At 39.7% G+C, this 17,541-nt stretch overlaps 1 protein-coding gene across 9 annotated transcripts in view; it reads left to right on the top strand.

The window, feature by feature from the left end:
- The first annotated feature begins 590 nt into the window (after positions 1-590).
- NFX1 (nuclear transcription factor, X-box binding 1) overlaps positions 591-17,541 on the top strand; it is a 129,430-nt gene continuing 112,479 nt past the window's right edge. For 3 of the 9 annotated variants that reach the window (XR_010362900.1, XR_010362901.1, XR_010362897.1), the window contains exons 1-4: positions 665-745; positions 4,141-4,194; positions 9,630-10,679; positions 15,822-15,983. Coding sequence is in view for 4 of the 9 variants with exons in the window: in XM_064421426.1 (XP_064277496.1) it covers positions 721-745; positions 4,141-4,194; positions 9,630-10,679; positions 15,822-15,983 (1,291 nt within the window). In the remaining 5 variants the exon portion in view is untranslated. Of the gene's footprint in view, positions 746-1,912; positions 1,947-4,140; positions 4,195-9,629; positions 10,680-15,821; positions 15,984-17,541 lie in introns of those variants that run through there. The other 6 variants (XR_010362898.1, XR_010362899.1, XM_064421426.1 and 3 more) reach the window with 4 other exon arrangements.

Raw genomic sequence — 17,541 nt, 5'->3', positions numbered from 1 at the left:
ATAAGGCCTCTGAGCTGTTCAGTAGATGTACGGTAACCATGGCACTGCAGACCTCTGCAGGAAGGTGTGAATCATAAAATGGTTAAACACTGGTGCTGAAACCCGCAGTATGACGAATCATGCAGTTCTATGGAGTGTTTGTAGCGGGAACATAAGATTTGTCTGCAGCACCAGCTGCAGTAAGGAAATCCTTATGTGGACTTTTTTTATGTCTCTGCTACCTCCTTCAAGATAGCCTGATAACAGATCCCTGCTTTCTATCCTGTGCCTAGAGAACGCACCTCTTTTACGGATGGAGACAGAGGGCTTAGCTGTCCTATACCCACCCTCCCGCTCTTGGCCCGCTCAGCCGAGCTCTGAAATGCTGGTGACAAGCCGATTGCCAATCAAAAGGTCCATTAATTGCCAGAGCTAGTGTTTCTTTCTCGTTGCTTGTCTTCCTTTCTTCCTCCTTTGCAGTATCAAACAAGGTTTCCGATTTCCAGCTCTTTCCGGGTACGCGAAAACCAGCACTACGGCAGACACAACGCTACACAACCGCTTGTGCTCGGCCAGCCCCTGGCTCCGCCCCTCCCGCCTCGCTCTTGGTTCTGCTCCCTGTCTCGCCACTGCGGTGCAGGCTGCATGCGGAGAAATAAGGCTCGATTGGTGGCGCATGCGTGAGCTGTGCGCGTGCGCGGCAGCTGGGACTCCGGACCGCGGAGTGGTGCTGGCGCTGGCATGGCGGAGGCGCGGCCCGGCTCAGGTGAGCGTGGCTGCTGCTCTGGGGCAGGGGGACTGAGACGAGGGACTGCAGGATTGGGTGGGCGCAGTGAAGGGGAGGAGCAGTCATCACTCCCCAGCGATACTAGCGGATAGAAAGTCGCGCCGAAGCGGTCGCCACCGAACGCTGGCTTGTCGAAGGGTGCGGGCTGCGGCACCACCTGTTGCGGCTGGCCCACTTCTGCCCGGCGCGACTTAGCCGTGCCTGTCGTGCCCAAAATGGCCGGGCTCGCCTGTGCCGCAGGGTTCTTCCCGGTAGGAAGAACTTTGCCCGAGGAGGAACGTGCTTGATCCTAATATGGAACAAACGAATGTAACGTATTTGGTAACGCCAGAGAAAATACATAAAGAAGAGCTTGGAAAACCTGTCTGCTGTCTGCCCACCCATATCCTTGAAACCAAGGTTTCAGGCTGCCCGCACAGGGCAGTGAAAATGACAACGTCTCAGGTCCACGAGCTGCTGTAAAGCCGCGTCATTTTGAGGGGTGTCAGAGGGATCTCTGAGTACAAGTCTTGGACATGCAGGAGGTTACTGGTTAGAGCAGGTGCTACCTGTTCTGAGGAATCTAGGCAGGGGCTCACAGATGGAGGGTGTCTTAGGGACACGGCCGGGACCGGGATTGAGTGGAACATGCAAAAAACCAGTTTTTCCTTTGTTTTGCTGTGCTTACTTGTATGATACAGGTTCAGATTAACTTTAGGTTTATTAGTTGTGATTGCTGAGGAGTGGGGAGGAAACCTTTCAAGATCGATATTTCAGCCTTGCATTTAATTGTGTGTCCTGTATTTCGGGTACTTAACAATAGAAGACCTCTTACATAATTTTGTCATGAATATGTATTTAGAAATAACACTGTTGCTGAGAGTAATCAATTACATTTAGCTTTTTCATCATGTTGCTTAATTTTACTGTAGTCCAGTAGACCTTATCCAGTAATCAATATCACATTGAGGTCAATTGATGAGCTGGCTAATTTCATTATTCATAATTGTTGGATTTAAGTCAAGGGAAATCCTGGACTTCTGTGTTATAGGTGAAAAAGAAAGTATCATTCTCTATTTTTGCAGCATCCTGATGTTTATTCACATGAAGATTATCTACAGCCGTTGTCCTTAATAACATCCCCTGTTCTTGGCAGTCTGGCTGTCATGATGGAGAAGTTGCATGAGTTCATTTTTTGGTGGTATGAGAATGGGTCCACTGACTGCCTTGTTGGAAGTGAAATGGCTTGGGACATGGTACAGAGAGCAGAGACATAGCTTCAGTAGAGCTGATGCAGTCAAATTTCTTCTTGTTTGTTTATGGTTCATGCTGTCAGTCTGTGGGTTGACTCTGATTGTGAAATCTTTTTGTATAGTATATATGTATTGGAATAGAGAGTCTTAGATATACTGGGCTAAAAATTGCTTTAAAGCGGTAGATTAATCTGCATGGGCCACCATTTCTACATTTGCTTTATAATAAAGCATAACAAAATAACACAGATATTGTTACTTGGGATTAAGTTCTGGAGTTGGGTCATTTTTTGTGCTCTCAGGAAAAATGTCATAGGTAAGTTTTGAATTGTACATGGGCAGTATTAGAATAGAAACTGGGTTTTGCACTGCAGGTTCGTGGATGGAGCAAGTGTCTGATTTTGAAAGCTTAAAATTGAAAGATGTTTCTGCTCTCAGAGTACAACAGGGGGTTGAAGAGTGACAGTTTTGGGTCACTACAGATGTGTTGCTCAGCTGGGATATTTTGTCAATAGTGAAGAATTATTGAGACCCAGGGAATGATTATAGAAGACAAAGAGGAAAAATATATGCAGTAAAGCAATTGTATAATAATTGTTCACATGGATGCATCTTTCTAGTTTCAGTCCCTGTGTACCTAGAAGGGACAAATGTATTCTATATACATATGTAGCTGTTAATGGATTTTTTTCCCATCAGTTGCTGTAATTGCTGTTGAATGTAGTTTTGTCTTTTTGCCATCACAACAACAGCTGGGTGTTATACATGGTACAGTGCATCATTAAGCTGAAGATAACCAGGGAATTGCTATAAAACATTGCTCAATGTAAGGAAGAAGAAGAAAGTGAAAACTTAAAATGTACTTGTTTTCCATATGCAAAATTTATTCTGTAGTAGGTCCTTTTGTTGGGATGATGAAACTACTTATGACAAAATCCTACTTTCAGATTTTCTTGCATGTCATCTTCAAATGGGCTGGCTAAAATTTTACAGGTCCATTTAAAGTGTGGATGCACTGAATTGGACATGAAACAGCAATATAAAAAAAGACAGTAATACCACACTGCACCAATATACACAGGGGACTAGCATGCACTGAATTGGACATGAAACAGCAATATCAAAAAAGACAGTAACACCACACTGAACCAATATACACAGGGGACTAGCACCCCTGCCAATATACACAGGGGACTAGCTAGCTGGGAAATAGCTTTGCGGAAAAGGTAAGAAGTGGCTACCCCTTGAGCACTGTGTTCAGTTCTGGGCTCTGTGTGTACAAGGAGGACCTGTGCATGCTGGACTGAGTCCAGCAAAGGGCCATGAAGACCATTAAGGAAGTGGAGCATCCCTTACATGAGGAGAGGTAGAAAGAGCTGGATATGTTTAGTTGTAAAAAGTTTCAGATATTAGTGCTGTGTACAAATACTGAAAGGGTAGGAATAAAGAATATAGAACCAGATTCTTCTTAGTGGTGTTAATTTAAAGGACAAGAGGCCACAGGTATAAAACATACAAAATTCCAGCTGAACACACGGAAAAACCTTCTTACTGTGAGAATGATAATAACACTGGAACGGGTTGCTGAGGGGGGTCATGGCCTCTCAGTCCTTGATGATACTCAAAATCCAGCTGGTCACAGTTATGGGCAACTGACCCTTTTTGGGTAGGATTTTTGAACTAGGTGATCTATAGAAGTCTCAAAATGAGCCATTTTGTAATTCTTTGGTTAGGCTGGTTTTGGGTTTTATTCTCTGTTAATTTCTGGAAAGCGTTGTAGGAAGGGAGCATATCTTTATGACATGAGCTAATACAGTTGAAATAAACAATGAGTTTTGCACATGCAGATTGTTTTGCCTGGAAATTGGTTGCACTACTTGAGTCAATAAGCCTGAAACAATGTACTCCTATTTAGGAATAAATTAAACATTTTGTAGATCTGTGTCATCTTGAAAATAATAAGATGCAGTAGGTGAATGTATAAAATGATCAGAGAAGACAGAAAATATAAACTTGGTAGTCTGGTTTAAAGTTTCCAGTGCTATGAGGAAAGCCTCAGATTTCCGTAATGGACCATTCATTTTTTGTGTGTTTGTAGGTTTTTAATTTTTTTTTTTTTTGTTATTGCTCTGTTTAATGCAGGCATTTTAAGGGCTGCAGGGAGCATCCTCTGTGTAACTTGTGCTTCATGTGCAGGTAACTGAATCATCTTGTCTGGTAATGCTGACACAGATTGTTGTGTGCATTTTCTACTGTCATCTATCTTTAGGTGAAAGAATAGGTTATTTGAATTGCTTTAAAAATGAAGGCATCCATCCTGAAAAATCAGCTTTGTCTTATAGGTGAGAGACAGTATATAAATAGAACATGTATTAATAGAATATTCTCAGTGGAAAGGGACTCACAAGAGTCATTGAGTCAAATGCTTGATTTCACACAGGGCAACCTAAAAATTAAATAAGATATCTAAACACATTTTTAAAACAGTTCTTGAATACTGAAAATCTTGGGGTCATGACCACTTTCCTATAAAGCTTTTTCCAGTACTTGACCACCCTTTAATTGAAGTTTTTCCTGATACTCTCCAATCTGACCTCTCTGTAACCAAGCTTTAAGCTTTCCTTCGCTTCCTATCACTGGCCACTGGGGAGAAGAAATCAGCAACTGCCTCTCCACTTGCTCTCATGAGAAAACTGTAGGCTGCAATAAGGTGACCCCTCAGTCTCCTCCAACTCAACAAAGCTAGTATTTTAAGCTGCTCATGTAATTTAGTCCTTTTACCATCTTTGTTGTCCTCCTTTGGACACCTAATATTTTATCCTTTTTTGCATTGTGGAGCCAAACACACAGCACTGAAGAAACTGTTTTTGCACACAGTGCAAGACACTATTTTGGCTGAATTTATGGGTATCTCATTAAAAGCAGTCAGTTAAAAGATGTCTGAACTCCATTTAGAAAGAATGGTAATAATCAGTATTGTTGGTTTCATTCCAGTTTTATACTGATAGGAAACTTGAGAACTTCCTTTCTAGGAATTAATTTAAGAAGAAAGAAGTACTAAGTTTGATGCCTAAAGGGCTGTTCTGTGGACTGTTATATTTTTTTCTGATTAACTTTGTCAGTATATTTTTTCTCTCTTATACTTGTTTTTAATTATCAACTTCATATTAGTTAAAGTACATTGTGTAATGGTTCTTAAAAATCTAATTGAATATAGCTTCCTGAAACTGTTCTAAAATATGTCACTTAGGCATAATGTCTTTAAGCGGCACCTTCAAATGTCATCCTTAATATATTCATAAAAAAGTACCTAAGCTATTGGTGGCACTGTTCCCAAGTATAAGCTCTGTTTTTGAAGATGAGCTTGTACTTTTTGAAATGAGTACTTACTAATTTGCTTTGTATTTTTTTAATGTGTTCTTATCAAATTATTTTTCTGAAAGATTGTTCACAAGGACTACCTCTTTGCCAGGGCATTTTGGCTCTGTTAATGTTCAAGGGGCTTAATGCTGTGGTATAACAGGCATGAAACCATATTGTTTTCATATGCTTTATTCTAATTCAAACCAAAGTTCCTAGGGATGTTAAAATCGTAGAATCATAGATTGGCTTGGGTTAGAAGGGATCTTAAAAGTCATCTAGTTTCAAGCCCCCTGTAACAGGCAAGGACATCTACCACTAGACCTGCTTATTCAGAGCCCCATCCAGTGTGGCCTTAAACACTTCCAGGGATGGGACCTCTGCTTTGGGCATCCTGTTCCAGTGTCTTACCACTGTCACAGTAAAGATTTTATTCTTTATATCTAACCTAAATCTCTCCTCTTCCAGCTTGAAGCCAGACCCCCTTGTCCTGTCCCTACATGCCTTTGTAAAACATCTCTGCCCATTTTTCTTGTGGGCTCCCTTCAGGTACTGGAAAGTCGCAGTTAGGTCAACTTAGAGCCCCTTCTCCAAGTAGAACAAATCCAATTCCCTTAGCCTTTTCTTACAGGAGATATGCTCCATCCTTCCAGCCATCTTGGTGTCCTCCGCCACACTTGCTTCAATTCAACAAGTTGATGACCTTCATGTCCTGGGGAACCCCATAGCTGGATGCAGCACTCCAGGTGTGGAGTACTCAAAGCAGAGTTAGAGGGGATGAGTCAACTCATTTGACTTGCTGGCCACACTTTTTCTGATGTGGCCCAGGTTGCAGTTGGTCTTCTGGGCTGTGAGCACATGTTTTCAGGTCATGTCTGCCTCTCATTCACCAAGTCTTCTCAGCAGGGCTGTTCATCCCCCATCCTTTATTGAAACTCAGGGTTGCCCTGACCGAGGTGCAGCACTTTTGCCCTTGGTCTTGTTTAACTTCATGAGATTCCTGTGGGTCCACTTCTTGAGCTTGTCCAGGTCCTTCAGGATGACATTCCATTCTCAAGCTGTGTCAATTGCACCACTCAGCTTGATGGCATCTGCAAATTTGCTGGGGTACAATGTATCTCTTTGACTATAATTAATGAAGATACTAAACAACAGTGGTTGCAATACAGACCCCTGAGGGATGTCACTTGTCACTGATGTCCATGAGGACTCTGAGCTGTTGACCGCTACTCTCTGGATGTTCCTTTCCAGCCAGTTTTTTATTTGCATAATAGTACACCCATCTCTCTGATTGAGAGAGCAGGATGTTGGGAGAGACCATATCAAAGTCTTTACATAAGTCCAGATAAATAATATCTGCAGCCCTTCCCTTGTCCACTTATGCAGTTGCTCCATCAAAGAAAGCCACTATGTTGGTCAGGTGGGACTTGTCCTTGGTCAAGCTCTGCTGGCTGTCCCAAATCACCTCCCTGTCCTCTATGTGCCTTATTGTAACTCCTAGGAGGATCTGTTCCATGATGTTCTCAGGCACAGAGGTGAGACAATACAGAAGTTTTTTCTAAAGGTATTATGATATTCTGTGTTTATTTTATAGAAATACAGGCTAGACTTTAGCTTTGGGGCATCCCTTTTACTATGAATTTTTGTGTATGTATATGTAAGCATGTCAGAGGCATTTTCAGCCAGTGTTAGCTACTTATTATTTCACTTTTACATTTATTTTGCAGTTTTTTGTCTTGGCAGACAGAAATCAGTTTTAGTAGAATTTACCAGTCTGGAATTTTCTTCATTATGTAGAAGCTGACAGCAAGAATAGGAATCTTACTGATGTAAAAAGTTCTAATGAATTATACATATTTTGGAGGTGCTTTTAAATATCTGAGTCCCAGTTTCTAATTTTTTCCTGAAGACTTTTTTCCTGCAAACCTATTTATTTATTAAACTATAGCTGTCCATCAGACTTTTAAATTTAGAGTGTACAAAGAAAACTTAAAACAGCTAATAAAATGGGTTGTTTCAAATAAGGTTTGCATGTAATTGTAGGATTGCATTCTGTTTTCAGATCAAAATATGTGAAATTTAAGTAGTCTATGCTGAATCACTGCCGTTTACAATTGCATAGTTTACAATTGTACTGCTGTTTATTAGTGGTAGGAAAGAAACTGACTTAACACTGCGAAAACTGGGAAAGAAGTGTAGCTGTAGAAAATAAAATGGCAGCTTTAAATTTGCAATTCTTTGCACAGGATACATATGCTGAGAAAAATAGAATGTTTCTAGGGAAGATGCTTTCAGTCCAGGATCTTTAATATGTATAAGCCTAATGTTGGTACCTAGTAGGGTCTGCAGTCCTAATGATAGAATAGTTCAACTGGGAGGGACCTACAATGGTCATTGAATCCTGACCTGACCACTTCAGGGCTGACCAAAAGTTGAAGCATATTGAGAGTGTTGTCCAGTTGCCTCTTGGACACTGGCAGACATGGGGTATTAACCACTTTTCTGGAAAACCTGTTAAAGGTTTTGACCATGCTCTTGGCAAAGAAATGTCTCCTTATGTCGAGTCAACACCTCCCCACTTCTCTTCCTTATCCCCCAGCGGGGAGGTCACAGCTTTGAACTCTTCCCACATGTGCTGACACTGGGTACCAGGAAGAAAAGATCAGCTCCTGTGTCTCTACTTCTTTTTTGCCTGAGCTAATTTAGCTTTTTCACTGATTGTTAATTCAGTCTTGAGCTGTTTTGAAGACCAGACTTCTGTTTTTTTCATTTTGTTGTCTCAAAATCAGATTAGTATTTCAGCTTAAAAAAACCCCAAACTATTTGTATTTGCCATTTGTGTTTAGTTTGTTTAGTTTATTTATAACATTTAATACTGTATAGAGTGGCATATAGTAATATATAATATACTATATTAATAATGTAGACTATCTTGTAATGTAACATTGTAATGTTAATACATATGGTTATAGTAAATATAGATAATATTAAATTGTCTCTATTATATAAATAATATATAATATAGTTTTTGCAAAGACAAAAATCCCCAAAGTATTTTCAACTGCTCTTTAAAAACTAAAGTATGAATTAGGCAATGTGGTTAAAACATCCTGAAATGCAATTTTAAATTCTTAATTTTTATTAAGGTTAAAGCTTCACTTCCACAAAGTTGTATGTTATAGTTTTTCCTTTGGCTACCAACTTCATATTGCAGCTATGACCATTCCTGGAGGTTTTGAAAAAACCTTTTTTCATTTAAAAACAAATTAAATTAGTTGGGGAAAAAAAGCATGTTAGTGCCTTGAAATGTTCTAGTTTATTCTTCTCTTCAAAATGTTAATTTCCACAGTCTTTATTGAAAAAAATAGTAGGTAGTTCAGGAACCTAGATTGCATTAGCCTTTTGGAGAGTTTTCTGGCCTAAGTCATGGCCTAAGTGTTTGATTATCTCTTTTAATTGTTATGAACCAGGAATAAATTGCGCTCTGTCCTACCATGTGAGGTAACCTGCCCAACCAGTAAAATGAAATCCATGAGATCTCCATGAGATGTTATTAACTACTTTTTTTTACGTTACTGTGTAAATTTTAACCAATTTGCCACACCCAATTAAACTATCCCCGATATTCACCTAATAATAAAAAAGCAGGCAGACACTACTGGCACAATGTTACAGGAAATTGAGTAACATAGGATTTATCTTTCTTTTATCTAGAGGCATGGAAATTACAGAAGACTGCTGAAGTAGAAGCATGGTTCATGTTGATGGCCTCAGAAAAATAGTTTTGCGCAGTCCTGTGCCATTTCATATGTCTGTCTCTAGAACAGTATAATCAGAATTGATGCAAATATTTTCTACTGCTACTTTTAATTTATATTCAAAATTTTGTATAATTTTCAAATCTTAGATGTAGACGTTGTATTTAAAGGACCCATTTTTTCAGTTTCTTGTATTTATGTAAACATGCTAGGAAAAACTTTAGATGTTAAACACTGATTATCACACTTGCATGTCTTGTACTCCTTTGAAAGTTTTCTTTCACCTTTTATTTTTATATTCTTAATTCTGGGTTATCATAGTTCTGTAAAGATGACAAAAAAGCTTCTACAAAGCACTGTATGATTCAGTTCTAGTTTCTGGACACTTGTTTCCAGTTGTTCTGTCAAGTGTGGGATTGAAGGAACTTCTGGACCTTTGCGTGTATGGTAATTTGGTTGAAAAGAAGTATGTACTGTTTAAGTTTTATAAATTTGTATTTATTTATGTTTTAGGTACATTGAATTTCAGCCCTGGTGCTGCTGATTCCATTCCTGGAGAAGGACAACTGACAGATTTAAACTGGGTAAATAAAGATAGGAAAGACTCTAACAGTAATCAGAATAGAAGTAATATACCAAGTCCTAGTCTGTATTCTGAAAGAGGTACAAATTATGAAAGCTCTTCCACAAAGCATCATGGCTTTTATAATCTGGAAAGTCAGTATGGGAATTCTGAAGACTTCCACCAATATTTTGGTACCAGTAAAAGTTTGAAGAATCGCAGCTTGCAAAGCCAGAGATTGCAGAGATTAAGAAATGATAGCACATGTGCTAGAAATAAGACAAGGCAAAGTACTACTGATACTGCTGCAGGTCCAGGAATTTCAGATGCTGCACTAGTACCTGGTAGAAGAGCACCTCCTAGAGGATACAGTGATTTTCTCTCCTCAGAGAGTGACAGGGAAGTACCTAATGCAGATAGCAGAGGGGCAAAGCCGAAGAAAACACATCTGATACATATATCTGGGAGAGGTTTCAGGGAAAAGGGAAAGCAGATACATGACCGTGAAAAGCGAGTGAATTCTAAACAGAAAGTAGAGCTGTTTGAAAATTTTCCACCTTTGGATTTGACGCAGTCTGACTCTTCAGAATCATCTGTTGGAAAGGCATTCTGTGATGCACCTTTTGGAAGTGGGGATGAGCAAAAAGGCTACAATAATGTAAACAAAAGATATCCCCGGAAGCCTGTGTGGAATAAACCCCCAGTAGATAAGGAGTGTCAGAAAAGACATGATTCTCACCGTAATAAAAATACAAAAGTAGGTAAGAAGTCTTCTGTTGCGTATACTCCAAAAGATAAAAATGAAAGGAAGAAAGAACTCATTGCTCACAAAAATGATGAAAGCTTGACCAGTGAAATCAGACATCAGTTGTCTGAGTCTCTCAGGTTCAGTGGAAGGAAGTTCTTGCTAAAGGGGGATCAAGTACCTTCACTTCATTTCAGCTGGACCCAGTACTGGAAGAAGCAAAGTGATGTACCAAAAAACAAAGAAACTCATACAGGTAAGTTTTTGAGTCTGTCCTGGACTCTCATATGAAAGATACGATCTTGAATAATTTAAGCAGTCTTTGCTTCAGCTCCTGCCTTGAGTAGCTGAAGAAGCTTATTATTTCACATTAAATTGTTATTGGGATCAGAGGGTAGAAGTAAATGTAGATGCATGGTATTTCAGTGGGAACATATTCTGTAAGTTTACTAGAGAACAGCAGATTTTGTTTAAAGTTTTTTCTGTTCTTGCTACCAAACTGCAAACAATGATCTAGTCAGGTACCATTTTAAAATGTGTATATTGGAGTAAAATTCTGAGCATTCTAAATAATGGGACTTGAGATGGATAATGCTGAAACTGAGTTTTGCAGAATAGGTCTTTTAATGTTTTATGTAGAAGTAGGAAAATGCCAGACAGAGAAACGGTATTCTACTTATAATTGAATTTTATGTGTTTTTTAATGCACCTTTGATGCCTTAAAGAACCTATAAATGAAACAACACATACTTCCGAGATAATATTAGTATAGAAGGTAATGTAAAAGCTGGTCTTCATTGGAGGCCTCCATGGGCAAATATGGAAAATGTCCACAAACCTCTCCCCCTGGCATAGGGTATTATAAGTTTAGTAAATTAGCATAATTGACAAAAATCACCAATTAGGAGCATAAGTGGTGAGGCTGTTCCCCCCACAGTTCAAGACTGAACCTTGTTGATGAAAATGTGTCTCAAAGAGCTGTTTTTCAAGCTTAGTTTCTAAGGAGAACCAAGATAGCATAGGGGTCTTGGAATGTGTTTTGTCTTTCTGGCTATCACAGGGGGAAGTACTGGGGAAAACTAGCTATGAATGCAATAATAGGCTACAGAGCTCCAAATATGTGTGTGAAGAATACAGGGAATAGAAGAAAAAAGACAAAAAATGTTAGGCATCACCTCAAAAGGTAATTAGAAATAGAGGCAATATCTGGATACTGTTTTTGGAAATTTGAGAATAGAAATGTGCTGTTGACAGTGTAAACCAGACACACAGTTTTTTCCTATCTGTCTTGGTTTGAAAAGACAGGAGTCTGTGAAGGAAGGCAAAAGCCTCCTGTGAAATGGAAAAGGTAAACCCCCTCCTTCTGAATTATCACAATTTCAGAATTAAAAGGGCTCTCAGGCAAAGATGTGGGAATGGGAATAACAGTTTTTTACTAGGAAGAAAAAAAACTAAATAACAATGTAATTTAGCACAAGCAAAAAACCACTGGCAGAGTGAGAAAAACCTGACACCCTGAGAAGTCAGGGTGTTGATAGCAGTCCAGCCAGATGGTGGCTGCTCCTCCTGGAGCGGCGATCTGCAGAAGGGTGTAGATCCTTTCTGAAGATGCGGCGAAGGAGCAGCTGGGCCTTGGTTCCTGATTCCTCTGGGAAATCCAGCGAAGAAGGCTGTCTGTGGTCTCAGAAATGCTTGTTTTATGGTGGCAGGGATGCTTGGCTCCTCCCTCTGGGTGGAGCATCTCCCAATGGGATGATGTAACTAATCTTACCAGCCACAGTGAGTAATTCAATAGCCCATTAGCAGGAGATTATCTTCCTGGCAGTGTCATTGTTCTTGAAAGAGATAAGAAAAACTGCCTAACCCCCAACAGATGGCAAAAATAGAATACATGCTTATTTTACAAGCCAGGACACTATCTTAGTGAATATTATGCTGACTCATACCATTAGTGACTGAAAGCATTAAATGGAGATCAGCTTAATCTCTTCAGGGCTATGATACTGGTTTCTGTTTCAACAACAGCTTAGGTGGATTATTCTTACTGTTTTGCATAAGCTTAAGCATTAAGTGTTAAGAGGCTTAAATGTTCAGATGCAATAAGGAGAAACACCAAGCATTTTATTTATTTATTTGGTATTTTACAAAGCATCTCAACCTTACCTTTTGCTGCACAGAATGATAGGGATGGGTAGACTAGTTCCAGTTATCTTAACTGTGATACCAAATCTATTGAAGACTTCACTTCTCAGCATCTCCTGTTTCACAATTGAGAAAGTAATAGCATAAACAGGAAGCATAGGATACATTTAGTTGGAAGCTTTCTTCTCTTAGGAGGATCAAGATCTTCTCTGATCCTCTCTAACCTAAATAAATTAAATGTCATGCTCCTGGGTTCTATTTGAATCATAAAATTGAAGGTACTGCAGTGTTTTTCCCAGCATTATTATTAAATGAAAAACATCACATGCAATAAGCAGAAAGATAAGTAATAGTCTTTCCCAGGGAACTTAAGGAGCTTCCCCCTCCAAAACAGTAATTTATTTGCATGCTTTATTTGGGACCTCTTTTGGAAATGCTGTTTGCCAGTGTTTTCAGGGAACTAGGATTGTGGGTTTTTAACTATTTCTGGGACAGCTACAGTTTCTGAGTATGGTATAGCTTTAATCTTCTGGAGAAAAAAAAGTATGTTTTGCATGAGAATATCCCTTTACAGCAGATAATAATTATGGGATAACAAGTAGAAATTACTGTTAATCCTAAATGTTGTGGGGCTTGATGCATGAGGGCTAGAAAACAAACTTGAAAATCATATTGAGGAGGACAAACAATGTTAACACTTGCAAGCTGTGGGCTTGCTTGCAATCAGATGTGGTACAAGCACATTTTGAATTGACAGTGATTTCCGTCTCTTATTTTCCTTTCTTATTTCCTTCATTATGGATTTGAACTTTCCTTTTTGTTGTGATCTGGTCTAATCACAAAAAAGCAAAGAGAACTCTCTGAATAAAGCTGAATGTCCTTGAGTTCGAATGTTCACAAAAATGAGATTAAAATACAAGGTTAGATGTTAATACCAAAAAATTATGTATTTTATTTAATAGTAAAAGAGGCAAAGAGAAAGAAATAAATAGAAAAAGGGGGCTAGGAGGAGAGGGGATGCGGAGAGTGACAGAGACAGATTAAATAGAAACATATGATATAACATATCACCCCTTCATGGGTTCCAACGACGTCTTGTTGTTCCCCTCCCTCTCATCTTCTTGGTGGTGACAGTCCCCTGCTGAAAAGTATAGAATCCAATGGCTCAATCATGGACCAGGTGGGAATGCCCAGGTGCCTCCCCTAAGGGGGGCAGGTTTGACCTTGGTTGCCGGGCTCGGCTGTTACTTGTCTCTGCCCCAGCACGGGAAAAAGTGGTTCTGGGTAGGCCGTGCTCTCGAAGAAGGAGTCTGGATTCTTGCTTTAGGTCTTCAGTCGAGTTTATTATTTCTTATCTACAAAGATTTTCTGTCTGTCCAGCCGAGGTCTGATCAGCAAGACAGCCAAAGGCACTCTCTCCCGCCCACGGGGCGGTTGTCTCTTTTATAGTGAAAACTACGTATTGGATATTTACCTTTAATTCCCAATACTTTCTGCCCTTGTTGGCAAGTGTACGCTTTCTGTGAACCAATCCACACATGCCAACATCATCCTGAACATGGATGCCAAGGAGAAGAAAGAAGAAGGACAGGGCACGCCCAAATTCCTCCATCTTGGGACTCCTGATCCATGCACAGAATTCTAGACCCCCCTGTACAACACATAAAACCCCCCTGTACAGTGCATTCTAACTTAAGTTCTAACAAGTGAATAACATCCCCTCACCATTCAGACCTGAAATTCTCTCATCTCCTCACCTTCAGGTGTCATTTCTTTAAAAGGATCAAAGTCAAGCCACCAGGTACTTTTGGCAACATTCCAGGGCCTCCGAGCCCCCCAAGGGTTGTCTCGGTAGCTCTGGACATCCGGAGTAATGTACTGAGTTCCCACACTTGGTGCCTGCAGGACTGTGGGTCTGTTGCATCATGTGCAGTGTTCTCTGGTGCAGGGTCTGGGGACCCCTTGGAGTGGGCCTTTGGTGGGCCATGACATCCCATCTGCTGTCCCTCACATGGATATCTGGTAGATGTGGCTTTCTCATGATGGGGGGCCCTGCAGTTAGGCGAGTCTGTACAGCAGCTGCATGGGTATTCACTGCCTCTGACTGGAGGCTATGCCACACATCCAAAAGAACTTCCTCCCTTCCTCCTCGGTTTGGTGTCAGGGTCTGTGCAAGTCTGGCAGCAGATAAACCTGGGGCTATAGCCTCACCCTGAAGCTTCTGGACATCCCTGCTATGGGTGTATGCTCTTCCAGTCTTATCCATCATTTCCCAGATGCATTATCTCTGCCCCTTAGGCAGTTTAACTCACAGTTGAGGGCCTCAGCCCAGAGACCTCATTTAGGGTGCAGTGGTCTTCCATGCAGTTTTTGTTACACAATTTGCTATAATAGGCAAAAGTCCTTCATAAAAATGTTTAAGCCATAAACCATTTCCGTCTCTGATGCTTGTATTGGCACAATGTTAAAATGCTACATTTTTACACTGTACACTTGTAGTTAATATATTTTAAAATCCTGTGGACATTTCTAAGGTGTATTTGGTAGTCTTGCCTTAATGAGAAGTAATCTGACAGAAATGAAACTTTATGTGGTACCTTTCTTATGGTTGCACATCAGGCTGTGTTGATTTCAATGTGGGGTTCTTGCTTTATTTTCAAAGTACTTTTTGACATTTGTTCATATGGCTGAAAAGACCCTGTACTTTGGCTGTTGTTCCCAGTAATTCCACTCCTAAAGCACTACTTTATAAAGGGCTTATTCCCATAATCCAGGTCCTTCGCTATTAATATTTATTGTGTCATCTCCTGGGAATACCTAAGGGTAGGAATTAAATGTAATTTTGGAAGAGCTTTCTGTATATAAGAGCATTCATCTTTTTGGTTTAAAGTGTATGCAAAGATGAATTTCTTATATAAAGTGGTGAGTAAAATCTCAAACTTCTGCGAATCTTAAAAGTATTAATTGTTTCATAAGATCAGAATAATTGCTATTTGTCAAAGTGGAATTTGCATTGCCACTTTAATAAGGATCTTCTATTCCTTCTTCCTGCTCTGAAGTGAAAAAAATGCATAGCAAGTATCAAACTGGAATCTTCCATGAGTAAACTAATGTCTTATTTATAGCCACTGAGCTAAAATAACCACAGAGCTAAAATAAGTTTCACTATAATTTAAATGAAATATTTGAATTTAATTTGAGTTTTGTTTCTCAGCTAGCTGTTCTTTTATGCACAAGTAATATATTTGATTTGCAGGGTCATTGATTGAACAGCTGACCACAGAGAAGTATGAGTGCATGGTATGCTGTGAGGTGGTCCGAATAGTAGCCCCAGTGTGGAGCTGTCAGAATTGTTACCATGTATTCCACCTGAATTGCATCAAGAAATGGGCGCGGTCACCAGCTTCACAAGCTGAAGGTTGGTATTTTCTCAACTATATATTTTATATATAGTCTATATTATGTATACATATTGTATCTATAATGGGTATGATATATTTTCAAATGTATATAGTAGCCAAATTCATGTGTTACTTATGTAGTGAAAACTATTTAGAAATATTGGTTAAGTTAACAATGTGACCCACCTCTGAGGCAAGGTACCCAAGTTCATTGTTAAAGGGATCCCTGGGGATGGATTAAAGCAAAACAACACTAAGTAACTGATACAACAACAAATTTTATTAGAAGTCTTTTGAAACCTTAAGTGGAAAAAGACTTAATGGGTTCGAGAAGGGGTACTGTAGGCATTCTGAAGCATATGATCATCCTAAGAAAGGAAAACAGGAAAGAGAAAAATAGAGGAAAAGAGAGATCTTTCACCACCCATGGCTCCAGTGATATGGTGAGGGATCATGGTCCATGGCCGTGATATGCAGTCCAAGTCCATTGGAGATGGGGGAAAGCATATGTATCAAAAATCGAGGTGTTTATAACCCTGATTCTTCTAGTAAACACTCCAGTACCTCCTCCAAGAAGAATTCTGGGTATGCAGTCTTCTTTCTGGAAGTTTCTGGAAGTCTGGCAGTGTCAAACAGGGGGATTGAGTGTATGTGCCTGGAAAAATTTTCTGAACAAAAGTTCCAAGTTCAGGGTTTTGCAGCTGTATGGTAGTGGCTTGTGGTGGAGAGAAATTGGCATTAAAAACCCCTCTACCATTTGTCTGTAGTATCCGTTCCTTACAGCAGCTTCTCCTTTAGTTCAAAGCTTCTCCTTCAGTTAAACAAACTTAAACAGCTTGTTTAAGGCAAAATTTAGCCATAAGCAGCAAATGGTTCACTACAAGCGGTAAGCTGTAAACAGGTTTTAAATCAATTTTTTCCTACAGTTCTGTGTATGCCTTATATAATCCTCATAACTCAATTATTTCCAGTATTCTAGCTAAACCTAATTTCCAGATTTGGATGCATGAGATCCTTCAGTGAAATCAGTGCATCAGGATGCAAAACTCTGTGGCTATGTTTTTACACACCAAGAAACATCTCATCTCTTACCTGTGCTTTGCCAAGCAGTCAAGCAGAAGATGCACTTCATGCTTTTACTCAACCACTTTTTAGTTTGTTTCTCAGATAATATACTCCTGAAATTCATCCTGTTATGTTTGCTCAATTATCCAATTAAAAAAACTACCAAAATTAAATGTAACAGCAATTTTAATTAAGTGGCTTAATATATATAAAATTGAAGACACTCAAAATATTGACAATATAATTTGGTTAAAATAAGGAATAATTTGGTTCTGATAATAGCGCATAAGCAAAAATAACCGTGCGGGGTACGCATGGGGTATGGAGTGCAGGGCTTGACCCCTGTCACCTCATGTACAAGCTTGTCAAGCCCTTTTATGCTGCATATCATTACCATCTTCTCCCGTTTTCGATTCGTCACATCTGTATCACCGCTCTCATGATCACCTTTACCACGCATGCTCCACCATTCTTTTAGGGGGTCGCACCACTCTTTGGGGGTCTTCTTTG

Source organism: Passer domesticus, chromosome 1 (genome assembly GCF_036417665.1).
Source record: "Passer domesticus isolate bPasDom1 chromosome 1, bPasDom1.hap1, whole genome shotgun sequence".
NCBI classification, from domain to species: Eukaryota; Metazoa; Chordata; class Aves; order Passeriformes; family Passeridae; genus Passer; species Passer domesticus.
This window is presented reverse-complemented; position numbering and strand designations above follow the sequence as displayed.